Raw genomic sequence first — 17899 nt, forward strand, 5'->3', positions numbered from 1 at the left:
GTGGCATTAACCCTTCATTACCCCATATCCCACCGCTACAGGGAGTGGGAAGAGAGTGGCCAAGTGCCAGAATAGGCGCATCTTCCAGATGTGCCTTTTCTGGGGTGGCTGGGGGCAGATGTTTTTAGCCACGGGGGGGCCAATAACCATGGACCCTCTCCTGGCTATTAATATCTGCCGTCAGTCACTGGCTTTACCACTCTGGCGGAGAAAATTGCGCGGGAGCCCACGCCAATTTTTTCCGCCATTTAACCCTTTATTTTAGCAGCTACAGCGCTGAAATTTTGCACATACACACTACTAACATTAGTAGTGTGGAATATGCAAAAAAAAAGGGATATGAGATGGTTTACTGTATGTAAACCATGTCTCATATCCTGTCGGGTTTGTGAAGGAGAAATGAAAAGCCGGCAATTGAATTACCGGCTTTTCACTAACACCGCTGCATATTTCTCGCAAGTCACACTGCTGGTCCGTGTGTAATCCGTATTTTTCTCGCCCCCATAGACTTTCATTGGCGATTTTTTTGCGCAATACGCTGACAAACGCGGCATGCTGCGATTTTGTACGGCCGTAGAAAGCCGTATAATACTGAACCGTAATATACGGCTGATAGGAGCAGCCCCATTGAGAATAATTGTGCCGTATGTTATGCGAGTTTTACGGACGTAGTTTCTGCGCTCTTACGTCCGTAAAACTCGCCAGTGTGACGCCGGCCTAAGTGTTGCAAAAAAAAAGCAAAAAGACACAGAGATGTCAGTTTTTGTAGTCAAAGGATGAACGCACCCATTCAAGTCTACGGGTCGATGAAAACCTCGGACAACAACAACACATGGACGGCACCCTGGTTTCATCCCAAGAGAAGCTGGAGAACGCTTCATCACTTTGTATATTTTTTTGCATCCAAAAAAAAAGGTACATACAGAAAAACAAACTTTTGGATCACGTGCTCTCCATGCGAAGTAGGGACTGCACACAAGGACCAATAAAAGCTTGCAGCGTACGCTAGTCTGGAGCAACGGAGCCGACAAGTGCACATGAACAAGAAGCAGCGCTGCACACGGAGCCAGCCGTGTCAACATACCCAAAAGATGATGGAACATTAATGATACAAACAAACACGGACCAAAAATGATACAATCTGATCCAGAACACTGATAAAAACTGACCTGGTTTTCTTCACATTAAGAAAAAAAAATTAACTTCTGCATGTGGCCTAATTCTCAGAATTGATGGGGATCCCAGTTGTCTGACCTCCGCAGATCATAAAGTGATGGCTTATAGTATCATCACTATGTGATATGTTTTCCATAGCTTTTTATACACAGTGCTGTACAATTTTCTTATACGCCTCGTGTTCCTGGTTCAGACTATGCTCTAGAATTATTTGCTTGTTGTTAGTGAATGAGAAGCGGTAGATACAATTGTATTCAGTGTTCAGTCCGGGCCCAAGGTTTTGAGAATGACGCAATTTTTCGTTTTCACAGTTTGCTGTTTAATTGTTCTTTGATCTTCTAGTTGGATATTTCTATAGTTACTGATGTACAATTATCATTATTTCATAAGTGTTTACACTTTTATTGACAAATACATGAGGTTTATGTAAAGACTCAATATTTAAAGGGTTGATCCTTATTTATCAAGACTTCTGCCCTTCGCCCCGGGAGCTGAATATCCGCTACCGTGCCAAATCTTGATCGATGACAATCAGAGGTTTATCACACTTCACCCCCGTCCTTTGCGTTCTGAACCCTGTACTTCCTGCAGTTATTATATCTGATCAAGCCCCTTCAGACTGTTTGGGACATCTGGAAGAATGGTTGTCCTGAGTAGAAAAGGTGACGCCGAGTCCTGTGTCTGCCAGTAGTAAAGAGACCACCCATGTGTGGGGGCTTCACATCCATGGAGGGCTCACTCATAATTATACTTAAGAACACGGCCATGGATAAAGAATAAGATCTAACCATCCTCCAACAGCAACTTCCCCCATCATCCAGGACAATGTGGTGATGATGTTTATTCCAGCATGATGGAGAACGTGTCACAAGGCAAAAGTGATGACTAAGCGGCTCAGTGAATAAAATGTTGAAATTTCAGGTCCATAATCAGGAAACTCCCCAGATATCAGTATCATTGAAAAACTGCGGTCAGTGCTCAAGAAGTGACACAGAAAAACCTAAAAATTGTGATAAACCTCAAACCCTGATGAGAGAAGAACGGGTGGCCATCAGTCAGGATCCCGCTGCTGGGGAGAAAGGCCGAAGTCTGGAGAATCAGGGGCAGCGCTGGGGATATTGAGACTTTGCAGAAAGTTCATGTATTTGTCAATAAAAGTGTAAAAACTGCTGAAATGTTTATGATTATGTATCTCAGTAGCCAAAGAAACATTTAAATAAAAGAGCGAAAAACACTGAAGAGGCAAAATGTGAAAACCAGAATGTGTCAGCTCCAAATCTTTTGGCCACAACTGTAGACAACGCTCTAATAGATACACATCCAGACCGATACATTATCTCCATTAGAGCATGGCCCCACATACTTCCCTTTAACAATTCCCCTTTTTCTTAGAATCAGCAGGATATAAACATTTACTTATCGCTCCAGCGTCCGTTCCATTCGCTATGTCCCCATGGATTCCAGATCCGAATAATATCTTCTAATCTGTTTTTATATTCAATCTAGAGAAAATTACACATTTAATATCAGTCTCAACCATAAATTCTCTCCATAATAGGGGAGCGGTATTACATACTGACTGGCAACACAGTGACTCCTATTCAACTGCAAAGTCTACTGGAGTTATAGGGTGGTGATCATATGGCAAGAGGAGAAGAAATATATTCTAAACACATAGATCCAGACCAGCCATATGTGACACTACAGGTGTAAGTAATATGAGGACCTAATGCAAGATCTATAACTGCACATGAAATGTCCTGTATAGTCCTGATCTCCTAATATGAGGCATGGCGACCTATAGGGACCCCGAGTGTTCGACGACTAAGGGCAACTACTGCTGTGATACAAATCAGTAATAGTTAACACATAGTGTGATAGCTGTACGCTTGTTGGTGTCTGCTTGTTATATAGGAAAGATACATATCTTGGTACCGTGTTAGCCAGCAGATAGAAAAATATTTACAACTCTCAATTCTAAATATTTTGCTTGTATGTAGAAATTGTTTTACCACCAGTAGGTGGCAGTGTGTCCATATTATTTACAGCAGCAGTTTATACATAGGCGCTCTCCTGAAACATTAACGACTTCAATTATTGTAAAATTACAAACAAGAAAAGTGATTATTGTAATAAACGTCTGATACCTGGAAAAATAACCACTATTTACTACAAATACACAAGAACAGTTATACCTGTTATACAGTTAAGAGCAGCTATGTAATTGCAGGATGGAAAGTGTAATGTACATTGTACAGTATATTCTATGAATAAACACAACCCAAAGACTGAAACATCACAGCTGTCATAACTGTAAATTTTCCATTGTCTAAACAAAAGAGCTAATACAAATCTACTGCACCAATAACACTACATACGATAAATAACAGCATTATAGTAGTTATATTCTTGTACATAGGGGCAGTATTATAGTAGTTATATTCTTGTACATAGGAGGCAGTATTATAGTAGTTATATTCTTGTACATAGGAGCAGTATTATAGTAGTTATACTCTTGTACATAGGAGGCAGTATTATAGTAGTTATATTCTTGTACATAGGAGCAGTATTATAGTAGTTATATTCTTGTACATAGGAGGCAGTATTATAGTAGTTATATTCTTGTACATAGGAGGCAGTATTATAGTAGTTATATTCTTGTACATAGGAGGCAGTATTATAGTAGTTATATTCTTGTACATAGGAGGCAGTATTATAGTAGTTATATTCTTGTACATTGGAGGCAGTATTATAGTAGTTATATTCTTGTACATAGGGGCAGTATTATAGTAGTTATATTCTTGTACATAGGAGCAGTATTATAGTAGTTATATTCTTGTACATAGGAGCAGTATTATAGTAGTTATATTCTTGTACATAGGGGCAGTATTATAGTAGTTATATTCTTGTACATAGGAGCAGTATTATAGTAGTTATATTCTTGTACATAGGAGCAGTATTATAGTAGTTATATTCTTGTACATAGGGGCAGTATTATAGTAGTTATATTCTTGTACATAGGAGCAGTATTATAGTAGTTATATTCGTGTACATAGGAGCAGTATTATAGTAGTTATATTCCTGTACATAGGAGCAGTATTATAGTAGTTATATTCTTGTACATAGGGGCAGTATTATAGTAGTTATACTCTTGTACATAGGAGCAGTATTATAGTAGTTATATTCGTGTACATAGGAGCAGTATTATAGTAGTTATATTCCTGTACATAGGAGCAGTATTATAGTAGTTATATTCTTGTACATAGGGGCAGTATTATAGTAGTTATACTCTTGTACATAGGAGCAGTATTATAGTAGTTATATTCGTGTACATAGGAGCAGTATTATAGTAGTTATATTCCTGTACATAGGAGCAGTATTATAGTAGTTATATTCTTGTACATAGGGGGCAGTATTATAGTAGTTATATTCTTGTACATAGGAGCAGTATTATAGTAGTTATATTCTTGTACATAGGGGCAGTATTATAGTAGTTATATTCTTGTACATAGGAGCAGTATTATAGTAGTTATATTCTTGTACATAATAGCAGTATTATAGTAGTTATATTCTTGTACATAGGAGCAGTATTATAGTAGTTATATTATTGTACATAGAAGCAGTATTATAGTAGTTATATTCTTGTATATAGGGGCAGTATTATAGTAGTTATATTCTTGTACATAGGAGCAGTATTATAGTAGTTATATTCTTGTACATAGGAGCAGTATTATAGTAGTTATATTCTTGTATATAGGGGCAGTATTATAGTAGTTATATTCTTGTACATAGGAGCAGTATTATAGTAGTTATATTCTTGTACATAGGGGCAGTATTATAGTAGTTATATTCTTGTACATAGGGCCAGTATTATAGTAGTTATATTCTTGTACATAGGGGCAGTATTATAGTAGTTATATTCTTGTACATAGGAGCAGTATTATATTAGTTATATTCTTGTGCATAGGAGCAGTATTATAGTAGTTATATTCTTGTATATAGGGGCAGTATTATAGTAGTTATATTCTTGTACATAGGGGCAGTTTTATAGTTGTTCGATTCACCCGATATCAGATCCCACAGATTTCAGTATAAACTAATATGAAGGAATTAGTCACCTACGTCATAACGATATATGGAGCTGTTTTTTTTACCTTTTTGCTGTCTGTCACGGTGTAGGCATGACCCTTGATGAGGCCGCTTGGCAGCTCAATATTTCCAGCTGATAACTGAAATAGAATAATGTATAATATCTTATTTGTGATTGATTTATATGTTGTATCATTGCTTATACATGTATTTACTAATCAGGAATTGTAACATGATGCACTCAACATTGCAGTCACAATCTTTCTCTCCTGATGGCCAATACAGGAGTGCCCAGAGCACACAGTCAGTCACATACTTGCCAACAGACATAGTTTTGCCAGGACAATCCTGGGCCCTCTTGTTTTTAATATATTTATTGATGTCTTGGATTCTCTTCTGTTCAAGCAGTGATACAATGGATTCTTTACTTATGAGCAGTGAGACTCTGGGTTCTTTACCGTATGACTAGTGAGGCTGGGATCTATACTGTATGAGGAGTATTACTGTGGATTCTCTTCTGTTCAAGCAGTGATACAATAGATTTTATGTATGAGCAGTGAGACTGGGGGTTCTTTACCGTACAAGCAGTGAGAGTATGAAATTCTCTGCCATATGTTGTAACTTAAAGTCAAGCAGGGCCCGGACGCCTTTCTTGATGGATAGATTTTAATAGAAATTGACATCTCCCTCAGTTGACATTCCTATGACCAATTAAACTATATTCCTTCTTTTATTCTATTACTTTTCACATTTATATTTGTGCCTTTATACTCACATTTCCTAGCGTAGCACACCCCATGAGCGATCCTGATCGTGCGGCACCTAATATTACGTTTTGCAGTTCGAATGGGGATTTGGTTATGTTAAAATACATGGGCACCCCTCCTGTAAAATCCACCATTGCTTCTGAGATTACTCCCCAGTGCAAATTCTGGTAGGATCCTCGCAGCCTGAAAGAACAGAAGCAGCAAATTAAAGGCTGTGGAGTGGAAATGATTGTATCCAGGCACTTCAAGGTCATCTGTAGGAAAATTGTCATGATATTTACCCCTTCAAGGGGCACTGATCTGCCCCATAGAATTAGAAGGGGTTGTTCACTCAGGATAGCACTCGAAAACTGAAAAACAGCTGTCGCATAGAAGTCTGTCATGAATCCCAATGGCTAGGGATAGCACAGGACAAGCAAAGTACAAATATATTACGGACGAGCTCTAGGGTGATGGAACCTGGGCTGACCGCTGCCCTACGCCTGACAAACGCAACTAGAGATAGCCAGGGAGCGTGCCTACGTTGGTTCTAGACGCCACGCACCAGCCTAAGAGCTAACTAGCACTGCAGAGAAAATAAGACCTCACTTGCCTCCAGCGGAATGAACCCCAAAAGATATAGTTGCCCCCCACATGTATTGACGGTGAAATGAGAGGAAGGCACACACATAGAGATGATATATATAGTTTTAGCAAATTGAGGCCCGCTGTAAACTAGAAAGCAGAACGATACAAAAGGGGACTGAGCGGTCAGCAAAAAACCCTAATCAAAAAAACCATCCTGAGATTACAAGAACCCATGTGCCAACTCATGGCACATGGGGAGAACCTCAGTCCACTAGAGCTACCAGCTAGCATAGAGACATAATAAGCAAGCTGGACAAAAAACCAAACAACTGAAAATCAGCACTTAGCTTATCCTGAAAGATCTGGGAGCAGGTAGGCAGGAACCAAACAGAGCACATCTGAATACATTGATAGCCGGCAAGGGAAATGACAGAAAGGCCAGGTAAAATAGGAAACACCCAGCCACTGATGGACAGGTGGAAACCAAAGGCCGCAACCCACCAAAGTCACCCAGTACCAGCAGTAACCACCAGAGGGAGCCCACAAACAGAATCCACAACAGAAGTCACACAAGGAAGCACTGACATGTGTCATTAACTCTTTTACAGTAAGTTTACTCAGAGGAGGAAGTAGTAATAGAATATCTCTAAAGAAGTGTCAGTAGTCATATACGCAAGGCTTTATGCAAGACAAATTCTGTTCTGCTCCTGTGTCGTTATGACAAAACTTCCCGGTGTGTGCTCAGGGAGTTAAATATTATCATAGGGAAGAAGATGTGTGAGTTGAAATTTACTGTCCGCATAGGTAACAGCCATGACAAAAAGACAAGGTGGATGACAAAACGCTGATGTGGGTGAACTTGGAATGAGGTTTCATGAATTACGGAACATTCTGAGAAACCATCGTACTCATACCAAGCAATGTACAATGTAATGTGGGAAAACAAACTATTGTGACGCCTGCTGTCTCTAATAAACTAGAAAGTGTAATCCCAGCAATAACTCAGGATCAGTAATGTAATGTATGTACACAGTGACTGCACCAGCAGAATAGTGAGTGCAGCTCTGGGGTATAATACAGGATGTAACTCAGGATCAGTAATGTAATGTACTGTATGTACACAGTGACTGCACCAGCAGAATAGTGAGTGCAGCTCTGGGGTATAATACAGGATGTAACTCAGGATCAGTAATGTACTGTATGTACACAGTGACTGCACCAGCAGAATAGTGAGTGCAGCTCTGGACTATATCACAGATAATACATGTATTTCCCATTCAAGGCAGGGCGTTCACAAGAAGATGTCCCTCTTTCTCTCTCTGCTCCTGAGAAAACTGCAGTGATTAAAGCAATAGTTTGGTTAAAAGCTGTGCACTACGCCCATTTCTGTTGAGTTAGGACTTTAATATATGTAAAAATAAATACTTCAAATCACATACACTTACTTGGCATATGCTTTCTCCAATAGAGATGGCCAAAACTCATTGCTGACACGTGGCTGTACAAACACAAAGTTTCCATTGAGCATCGGTAACCGATCATCAACAACCACGTCCACCCATTCTCCGAACTGCCAGAACTAAGAGAAAAAAACAAGATTAAAAAAACGGGATTAAAAAATCTGGTCAGGACAGTTGTTTCTTGACAGATATAATACAGAAAGTTAATGGGGTAAATGAACCTAGGCAGATTATCTTGTAACAGCCCCCTATAACAGCAGTCTGGGTGTGTAATCTGGAGCCCCCCTATAACAGCAGTCTGGATGTGTAGTCTGGAGACCCTTATAATAGCAGTCTGGATGTGTAGTCTGGAGCCCCCTATAACAGCAGTCTGGATGTGTAGTCTGGAGACCCCCCTATAACAGCAGTCTGGATGTGTAGTCTGGAGCCCCCTATAACAGCAGTCTGGATGTGTAGTCTGGAGACCCCCCTATAACAGCAGTCTGGATGTGTAGTCTGGAGACCCCTATAACAGCAGTCTGGATGTGTAGTATGGAGCCCCCTATAACAGCAGTCTGGATGTTTAGTCTGGAGCCCCCTATAACAGCAGTCTGGATGTGTAGTCTGGAGCCCCCCTATAACAGCAGTCTGGATGTGTAGTCTGGAGCCCCCTATAACAGCAGTCTGCATGTGTAGTCTGGAGTCCCCCTATAACAGCAGTCTGGATGTGTAGTCTGGAGCCCCCTATAACAGCAGTCTGGATGTGTAGTCTGGAGCCCCCTATAACAGCAGTCTGGATGTGTAGTCTGGAGCCCCCTATAACAGCAGTCTGGATGTGTAGTATGGAGCCCCCTATAACAGCAGTCTGGATGTGTAGTCTGGAGCCCCCCTATAACAGCAGTCTGCATGTGTAGTCTGGAGTCCCCCTATAACAGCAGTCTGGATGTGTAGTCTGGAGCCCCCTATAACAGCAGTCTGGATGTGTAGTCTGGAGCCCCCTATAACAGCAGTCTGGATGTGTAGTATGGAGCCCCCTATAACAGCAGTCTGGATGTTTAGTCTGGAGCCCCCTATAACAGCAGTCTGGATGTGTAGTCTGGAGCCCCCCTATAACAGCAGTCTGGATGTGTAGTCTGGAGCCCCCTATAACAGCAGTCTGGATGTGTAGTCTGGAGCCCCCCTATAACAGCAGTCTGGATGTGTAGTCTGGAGCCCCCCTATAACAGCAGTCTGCATGTGTAGTCTGGAGTCCCCCTATAACAGCAGTCTGGATGTGTAGTCTGGAGCCCCCTATAACAGCAGTCTGGATGTGTAGTCTGGAGCCCCCTATAACAGCAGTCTGGATGTTTAGTCTGGAGCCCCCCTATAACAGCAGTCTGGATGTTTAGTCTGGAGCCCCCCTATAACAGCAGTCTGGATGTGTAATCTGGAGCCCCCTATAACAGCAGTCTGGATGTGTAGTCTGGAGCCCCCCTATAACAGCAGTCTGGATGTGTAGTCTGGAGCCCCCCTATAACAGCAGTCTGGATGTGTAGTCTGGAGCCCCCTATAACAGCAGTCTGGATGTGTAGTCTGGAGCCCCCTATAACAGCAGTCTGGATGTGTAGTCTGGAGCCCCCTATAACAGCAGTCTGGATGTGTAATCTGGAGCCCCCCTATAACAGCAGTCTGGATGTGTAATCTGGAGCCTCCTATAACAGCAGTCTGGATATATAGTCTGGAGCCCCCTATAACAGCAGTCTGGATGTGTAATCTGGAGCCTCCTATAACAGCAGTCTGGATATATAGTCTGGAGCCCCCTATAACAGCAGTCTGGAGCCCCCTATAACAGCAGTCTGTTCTGTGCTGGATCATTGTTACATTGTTGCCAGTTGTACAGTAATGTTGTTCTCCTCTGCCTCTAGTGGTCAGATTAGGGAAGGCTCCATTAATACTAATGGTCACTATGTAGCCGGATGTGTAAGCCTATGAGAAATGATCTGCAGACATGTTTTATTTGATTTCTCATTAAAGGTGTCGTCCAGTTTAGTAAACCCAGTCCCCTTACTAGGGAATCTGCGCAAACAGTCGAGTTCTCTCCTCTCCACGATCCTCACCTCTTGTAAAGTGAAGGGAATCAATCACATAGAGGAAGGCCAGTCATGCCCAGCATTGAACTGGGAGCCATGTTATACCAATGGACACTGTGTAGTTCTTCTTTTCCTTCTTTTGATCTTAATGGTTTTTATTAATGAGGTTCCCCAGGTTCTCGCAGCAGGAGGTGCATTAGTAACAAATTTTGAGCCCAATCTCATGGGATTTATTGTCAAGTAAAGTCAAAGTGAAAACTTCAAAAATAGTAAAAAGTGACTTTGTATCAATCTACAAATTTGACTCAAAATGACAAGTAGGCTGAACTCATTGTATCTGTCTGATCAACCACTACCATAAAGCTACAGAACGGCCCAAAAGATAGAAAATAAAAATATTCTTCTCTTACCCTGAAATGAAAAATTCCTGTGTACTTGTATGTGTATCCCTGGTCACTGGGAATAACATTTGCCAAAAATTTTCGATGCAGAGTTAAAGCCCCGACAACAGAGAGAACCCAACAGTCTCCTGCAGGACAAAGAGAAATGTTGTCATGATTTGGGAGCAGTAGAAGATATTTCTCTAAATTCCATATTTTTCTACAAAACTCATAGGTGTGACTGGAGACATAGCAGGTTCTGAGGGCCCAGAGTCCCAGGGGATCCCAACAGCAGAATGAGCAAAACAGTCATGGAATGAAATAGCATTTTTTTCTGTCTGTAGCCACCAGTAGGGGGAGCTCTCCACATATAGATTTAAAGAGATTTTTTGTATTCTATGAGCTCCCCCTGGTGGTGACCTTAACTAGACATAATGGAAACTTACTTTTTTGCCTATGGAGGGGATTTGGACATATATATTATTATTATTATTATTATTTATTATTATAGCGCCATTTATTCCATGGCGCTTTACTTGTGAGGAGGGGTATACATAATAAAAACAGGTACAATAATCTTAAACAATACAAGTCACGACTGGTACAGGAGGAGAGAGGACCCTGACCGCGAGGGCTCACAATCTACAAGGGATGGGTGAGGATACAGTAGGTGAGGATAGAGCTGGTCATGCAGCGGTTTGGTCGATCGGTGGTTACTGCAGGTTGTAGGCTTGCCGGAAGAGGAGGGTCTTCAGGTTCTTTTTGAAGGTTTCGATGGTAGGCGAGAGTCTGATGTGTTGTGGTAGAGGGATCCAGAGTAGGGGTGATACGCAAGAGAAATATTGTATGCGATTGTGGGAAGAGGAGATAAGAGGGGAGTAGAGAAGGAGATCTTGTGAGGATCGGAGGTTGCGTGTAGGTAAGTACCGGGAGACGAGGTCACAGATGTATGGAGGAGACAGGTTGTGGATGGCTTTGTACGTCATGGTTAGGGTTTTCTACTGGAGTCTCTGGGCAATGGGGAGCCAGTGAAGGGATTGACAGAGGCCGGGGAATAGCGGGGGGACAGGTGGATTAGTCGGGCAGCAGAGTTTAGAATAGATTGGAGGGGTGCGAGAGTGTTAGAGGGGAGGCCACAGAGCAGGAGGTTGCAGTAGTCGAGGCGAGAGATGATGAGGGCATGGACTAGGGTTTTTGCAGATTCTTGGTTGAGGAATGAACGGATCCGTGAAATATTTTTGAGTTGAAGGAGGCAGGAAGTGGAAAGGGCTTGGATATGTGGTTTGAAGGAGAGATCAGCGTCAAGGATTACCACGAGGCAGCGAGCTGGTGGGACTGGGGAGAGTGGGCAGCCGTTTACTGTAATGGATAGGTTCGTTGGGGGGGTCGCGTGAGATGGGGGAAAGATGATGAATTCTGTTTTGTCCATGGTAAGTTTTAGAAATCTAGCAGAGAAGAAGGATGAAATAGCGGGTAGACATTGAGGGAGTCTGGTTAGTAGGGAGGTGATATCTGGTCCAGAGAGGTAGATCTGTGTGTCATCAGCATAGAGGTGATACTGAAAACCGTGAGACTCTATGAGCTGTCCCAGGCCAAAGGTGTAAATGGAGAAGAGCAGGGGCCCTAGGACTGAACCTTGTGGGACTCCGACAGATAGGGGGCGAGGTGAGGAGGTGGTGTGTGAGTGGGAGACGCTGAATGTCCGGTCTGTTAGGTATGATGAGATCCAGGATAGGGCCAAGTCTGTGATGCCAAGGGATGAGAGGGTACGCAGCAAAAGGGAATGGTCCACTGTGTCAAAGGCAGAGGACAGGTCCAGGAGGAGGAGGACAGAGTAGTGTCGCTTGCTCTTGGTGGTTAATAGGTCATTAGTGACCTTAGTTAGGGCAGTTTCAGTGGAGTGGTGTGACCGGAAGCCAGATTGTAAGCGGTCAAAGAGGGAGCAAGAGGAGAGATGGGAGGACAGTTCAAGGTAGACGTGTTGTTCCAGTAGTTTTGAGGCACAGGGGAGAAGTGATATAGGGCAATAGCTAGATACAGAGGATGGGTCAAGAGAGGGCTCTCTTTTAAAAATAATGATATATTACATGGGATGAGCTATTACAAGTATAGGTTATACAATTTTAAACATTTTAGATAAACTATTTTTACTGCCCTAGACCAATGGATATAACATTATCTACCCTGTCCCTATCTTAACCCATCAGGAAAATAAGGCATTATTGTCTAATCCACCCGAGAAGCAATGTATCGGTCATAACTAACCTGAAGCTCCATGGAAATTGCAACTCTGCAATGCCGTGAGCCTTTATATTGTACGGCGAGGTCAGGGCGTTGTGTTTAGCTGCAGATTTAATCTGTAATAAATCAGATTATGTGTGGAAGCATAAAATATTCCTACCTATTTCTCCTTGCATAATGTCAAATATGCTGGCACCGTCTACCAGAAATCGGGCGTCTCTCTGCAGATCCTGATAGGAGAAATCAAAAACTTGATTGCAAAAAATCCACAATTTATAAAACATGCAGAAAACAACAAATTTGAATATCTGAATTTGCCGTCTGTTATCTTACTCATTAATGATCCATACAGCTCAATCATTGAACTTCCTTGTGTCATTCAGCCCCGTAGACCCGGTGTATATTATCCTGCCCCTCGCCCATCACCTGTTGGTGTACATCATCTGGCCCCTTTGCCCGGTAAATATAACCTTCGGCCCCCCGCCATGCCGTCTGCATTTACTACCATGTGACAGAACGGCCGGTGGTGCCGAGCCCACTGTTACTAGCGCGGTCCTGTAATAGGAGCCTCCGAGGTGACAAGTCCGTCCATGATATTTCTTTCTCCTGAATCTTCCCCCATCACAGGTGAGTGATATTATTAAGAAAAGGAAGGAAACGCAGCAATTCAAGGTATAGACCCCGTAACGTTACAGAGCGGGGGGCTGTGTCTGATGGAGGAGTCTGGGTTTGGTGATTCCAGGAGGACGTTACCCCCTGACTGCATTGTGCCCTGTACAGATGGAGGAGGAGGATAATGCTGTGTGTTATCAGGTATCAGCCTCAGACCCTCAGCTCCAGTGATGGGAAATCTTAATCTTCAGCACAAGACATTGTGGACAATCAAAGCTTCAGCTTTGTGGGACCAGTTTGTGGAAGACCCTTATCTGCCCCCCATGACTGTGCCCAGTGCATAAGACAGACATGGAGGGGAGAACATGAGCGGTTGCACAGAGCCTGGACCCCAGTCCTATCCTATAATGGAGATTGCCAGCCCAGCCTCTCCCCAACATCAGGGTCTGACCCGACAAATCCTCTTCTGGATGAAAGGGCAAAAATTCCCACAGACGCCTCCAAAATCTTGTAGAAATTCTTCCCAGAGGATCAATACCATTATACATGCAATGTGGGACTTTAGAAATTACAGGAAAATGTTTCTGCCAATTGTATACATGTGGAATGTGTGAACATTATGTGGAATGTGCACAATTGTGTGTAATGTGTATGTGTTTGCTCTGTAGATGTGTGTGTGCATCATGTGTAAAGATGTTGCATTTTGACGATTTCGTATATGTGTGAATGACGTGAACATGTGTATGTAAATATTGAGTGTATACATGTGTATGTGCCGGTATGTTTGCAAGAGGTATTGTCAGAAGGGGGGTGAGATGCACATCCAGGATAGTGTAAGTGTCTGCCCCAAGTCTAGAGGTGCAATATATATATATATATATATATATATATATATATATATATCCATATTTTCTTTCTTTGGGGGTCTACAGGATAAATAGGCTCATGATAAATTCCTGGTCAAACGTAGCAGATGTTTTGTCATGGAACTTCATAGCTACATGGTACTGAGCCCCATTATTCCAGTACCACCTTTATGCTGATGACACTTAGATCTACCTTTATGGTACTGAGCCCCATTATTCCAGTACCACCTTTATGCTGATGACACTTAGATCTACCTTTCTGGCCCAGATGTCACCTCCCTGCTGTCCAGAATCCCGGAGTGTCTATCAGCCATATCCTCCTTCTTCTCCTCTCGCTTCCTCAAACTCAATGTGGACAAATCTGAACTCATCATCTTTCCTCCATCTCATAGATCTTCCTTACCTGACCTATCTATCGCAATTAATGACATCATGCTTTCCCCCTTACCGGAAGTCCGCTGCCTCGGAGTAACCCTCGACTCTGCCCTGTCCTTCAAACCACACGTCCAAGCTCTTTCCACCTCCTGTCGCCTCCAGCTCAAAAATATCTCCAGAATCCGTCCTTTCCTCAACCGTCAATCTACTAAAATGCCTGTGCATGCCCTCATCATCTCCCGCCTTGACTACTGCAACATCCTTTTCTGCGGCCTCCCTGCTAACACTCTTGCACCCCTCCAGTCCATCCTTAACTCTGCTGCCCGACTAATTCATCTCTCTCCTCGCTACTCCTCCACTTCCCCCTCTGCAAATCTCTTCACTGGCTCTCATTCCCTCAGGGTATCCAGTTCAAATTACTAATACTGACCTACAAAGCCATCCATAACCTGTCTCCTCCATATATCTCTGAACTAATCTCCCGATTTCTTCCCTCACGTAATCTCCGGTCCTCCCAAGACCTCCTTCTCTCCTCCACACTTATTCGCTCCTCACCCAACCGCCTCCAAGACTTCTCCCGATTATCCCCCATCCTCTGGAATTCTTTTCCCCAACAAGTCCGACTATCAACCACATTTGGATCCTTCAGATGGAACCTGAAAACCCATCTCTTCATGAAAGCCTACAGCCTGCACTGACCCCGCTGCCTCCTCACCACTACTGAAGCTACCGCCTCACCAACACTGGAACTCCTGCAACCCTCAACCTACTGTCTCCATCCCAACCATCCTGCAGAATGTAAGCCCGCAAGGGCAGGGTCCTCGCCCCTCTGTATCAGTCTGTCATTGTTAGTTTACTGTAAGTGATATCTGTAACTTGTATGTAACCCCTTCTCATGTACAGCACCATGGAATCAATGGTGGTATATAAATAAATAATAATCTAATATATAATTGCCTAGAATACTACTTCCTGCAATTTGTGCCAACTTCCGTGGCTTTGTCCGGAGCTAATGTCCGGAGATAATGTCCGGAGCTAATGTCCGGAGATAAGTGACGTCACCAGTGTCCTACACCCAGGCAGAGCACAGGGGCCCCAGGCAGCATATGGGGCCCCAGGCAGAGCACAGTGGCCCCAGGCAGAGCACAGGGGCCCCAGGCAGCATATGGGGCCCCAGGCAGAGCACAGTGGCCCCAGGCAGAGCACAGGGGCCCCAGGCAGCATATGGGGCCCCAGGCAGAGCACAGTGGTCCCAGGCAGAGCACAGGGGCCCCAGGCAGCCTATGGGGCCCCAGGCAGAGCACAGTGGCCCCAGGCAGAGCACAGGGGCCCCAGGCAGCATATGGGGCCCCAGGCAGCATATGGGGCCCCAGGCAGAGCACAGTGGCCCCAGGCAGAGCACAGGGGCCCCAGGCAGAGCACAGGGGCCCCAGGCAGAGCACAGGGGCCCCAGGCAGCATATGGGGCCCCAGGCAGAGCACAGTGGCCCCAGGCAGAGCACAGTGGCCCCAGGCAGAACATGGGGCCCCAGGCAGAGCACAGGGGCCCCAGGCAGCATATGGGGCCCCAGGCAGAGCACAGGGGCCCCAGGCAGCATATGGGGCCTCAGGCAGGGCACAGTGGTCCCAGGCAGCATATGGGGCCCCAGGCAGAGCACAGTGGCCCCAGGCAGAGCACAGGGGCCCCAGGCAGCTTATGGGGCCCCAGGCAGAGCACAGTGGCCCCAGGCAGAACATGGGGCCCCAGGCAGAGCACAGTGGCCCCAGGCAGAGCACAGGGGCCCCAGGCAGAACATGGGGCCCCAGGCAGAGCACAGGGGCCCCAGGCAGCATATGGGGCCCCAGGCAGAGCACAGGGGCCCAGGCAGCATATGGGGCCCCAGGCAGAGCACAGGGGCCCCAGGCAGCATATGGGGCCCCAGGCAGAGCACAGTGGCCCCAGGCAGAGCACACACCAAATCGGAGGCCGAGGGGCCCCGCCAACCAAATCGGAGGCCGAGGGGCCCCGCCAACCAAATCGGAGGCCGAGGAGCCCTGCCCACCAAATCGAAGGCCGAGCGGCCCCGCCCACCAAAGCGGAGGCCGAGGGGCCGGCCCCACCCACCAAAGCGGAGGCCGAGGGGCCCCGACCACCACATTGGAGGCCGAGGGGCCCCGCCCACCAAATCGGAGGCCGAGGGGCCCCGCCCACCAAATCGGAGGCCGAGGGTCCCCGCCCACCAAGTCGGAGGCCGAGGGTCCCCGCCCACCAAGTCGGAGGCCGAGGGTCCCCGCCCACCAAATCGGAGGCCGAGGGGCCCCGCCCACCAAATCGAAGGCCGAGCGGCCCCGCCCACCGAAGCGGAGGCCGAGGGGCCCGGCCCCGCCCACCAAAGCGGAGGCCGAGGGGCCCCGCCCACCACATCGGAGGCCGAGGGGCCCCACCCACCACATCGGAGGCCGAGGGGCCCCACCCACCAAATCGGAGGCCGAGGGGCCCCGCCCACCAAATTATTTTTACATTTGAATAAATAAAGTATATATGGATTCTAGACTCCCGATTCTTTAGAATCGGGCTGCCATCTAGTAATAAATATAAGCTTCAGGCTAGGGGACTAGCGTTTGCACTAAAGTGTTGCTATATCACCTTGGTCTTGTAGCATCCAGCAAGTTGCCACAAAAACAACATTAGAGTCACAAGAATTAAAGCAATTTTATGAGAGTTTTGCAACTAGTTTGCTGCAACGTGACCACGTTCACCTTCCTTATGGTGCGATGTAGCCTCCCCATAGTAGGATCGCTGTCCACTCATCGTGTGCCGCCCGAGCCTTAGCATCCACACACTCATACATGAAGCCAGAGCCGCAGCGCTGCTCCGCCGACGCTTTCCCAACGCTCTCCCGCTACGTTACATTTATTACAATAACAGCAGATTGTAATCTCTGTTTCTCAATTACAGAGATTTTCATCAGGATCGCATTCAGAGGTGAAGTGATTATTTCATTTGCTTTCTTCTGAGAAGCCGCCTTCATCTAATCACTGAACTGTACCGCGTTCTCCTTCCGCACTTCTCAAGAAACTGATAAAATAACACTTCTGATTAACAAGTCTCTCGGAGTAACTCCACTATATGTCTGAGAAGCGACTGTCACATTCATAGTGATAAGAAACCTATTTCTACAATATATAATGGTTTAAAGGAAAACTCTGTTCATTACATAATCTTACAAGATGCGGAAAGATTTCATGTAAAGAACCTGCCCATAAGTTCTGGCCCCGGGCCCCATAATAGCAGCCAATGTGGCTCCATTTACAGCACCGTATGACACCAATAACAAAG

The 17899-nt window shown here is 45.1% G+C and overlaps 1 protein-coding gene across 8 annotated transcripts in view; it reads right to left on the bottom strand.

The window, feature by feature from the left end:
- LOC143804231 (calpain-13-like) overlaps positions 1–17899 on the bottom strand; it is a 193043-nt gene that overhangs the window by 87768 nt on the left and 87376 nt on the right. For all 8 annotated transcript variants that reach the window (XM_077282120.1, XM_077282125.1, XM_077282124.1 and 5 more), the window contains exons 3-8: positions 12889–12958; positions 10518–10636; positions 8045–8178; positions 6041–6215; positions 5331–5405; positions 2593–2678 (exon numbers count right to left, since the gene is read on the bottom strand). In XM_077282120.1, coding sequence (XP_077138235.1) covers positions 2593–2678; positions 5331–5405; positions 6041–6215; positions 8045–8178; positions 10518–10636; positions 12889–12958 — 659 coding nt within the window. The remainder of the gene's footprint in view (positions 1–2592; positions 2679–5330; positions 5406–6040; positions 6216–8044; positions 8179–10517; positions 10637–12888; positions 12959–17899) is intronic.

The sequence above is a fragment of the Ranitomeya variabilis genome, chromosome 2, assembly GCF_051348905.1.
Source record: "Ranitomeya variabilis isolate aRanVar5 chromosome 2, aRanVar5.hap1, whole genome shotgun sequence".
Lineage (NCBI taxonomy): Eukaryota > Metazoa > Chordata > Amphibia > Anura > Dendrobatidae > Ranitomeya > Ranitomeya variabilis.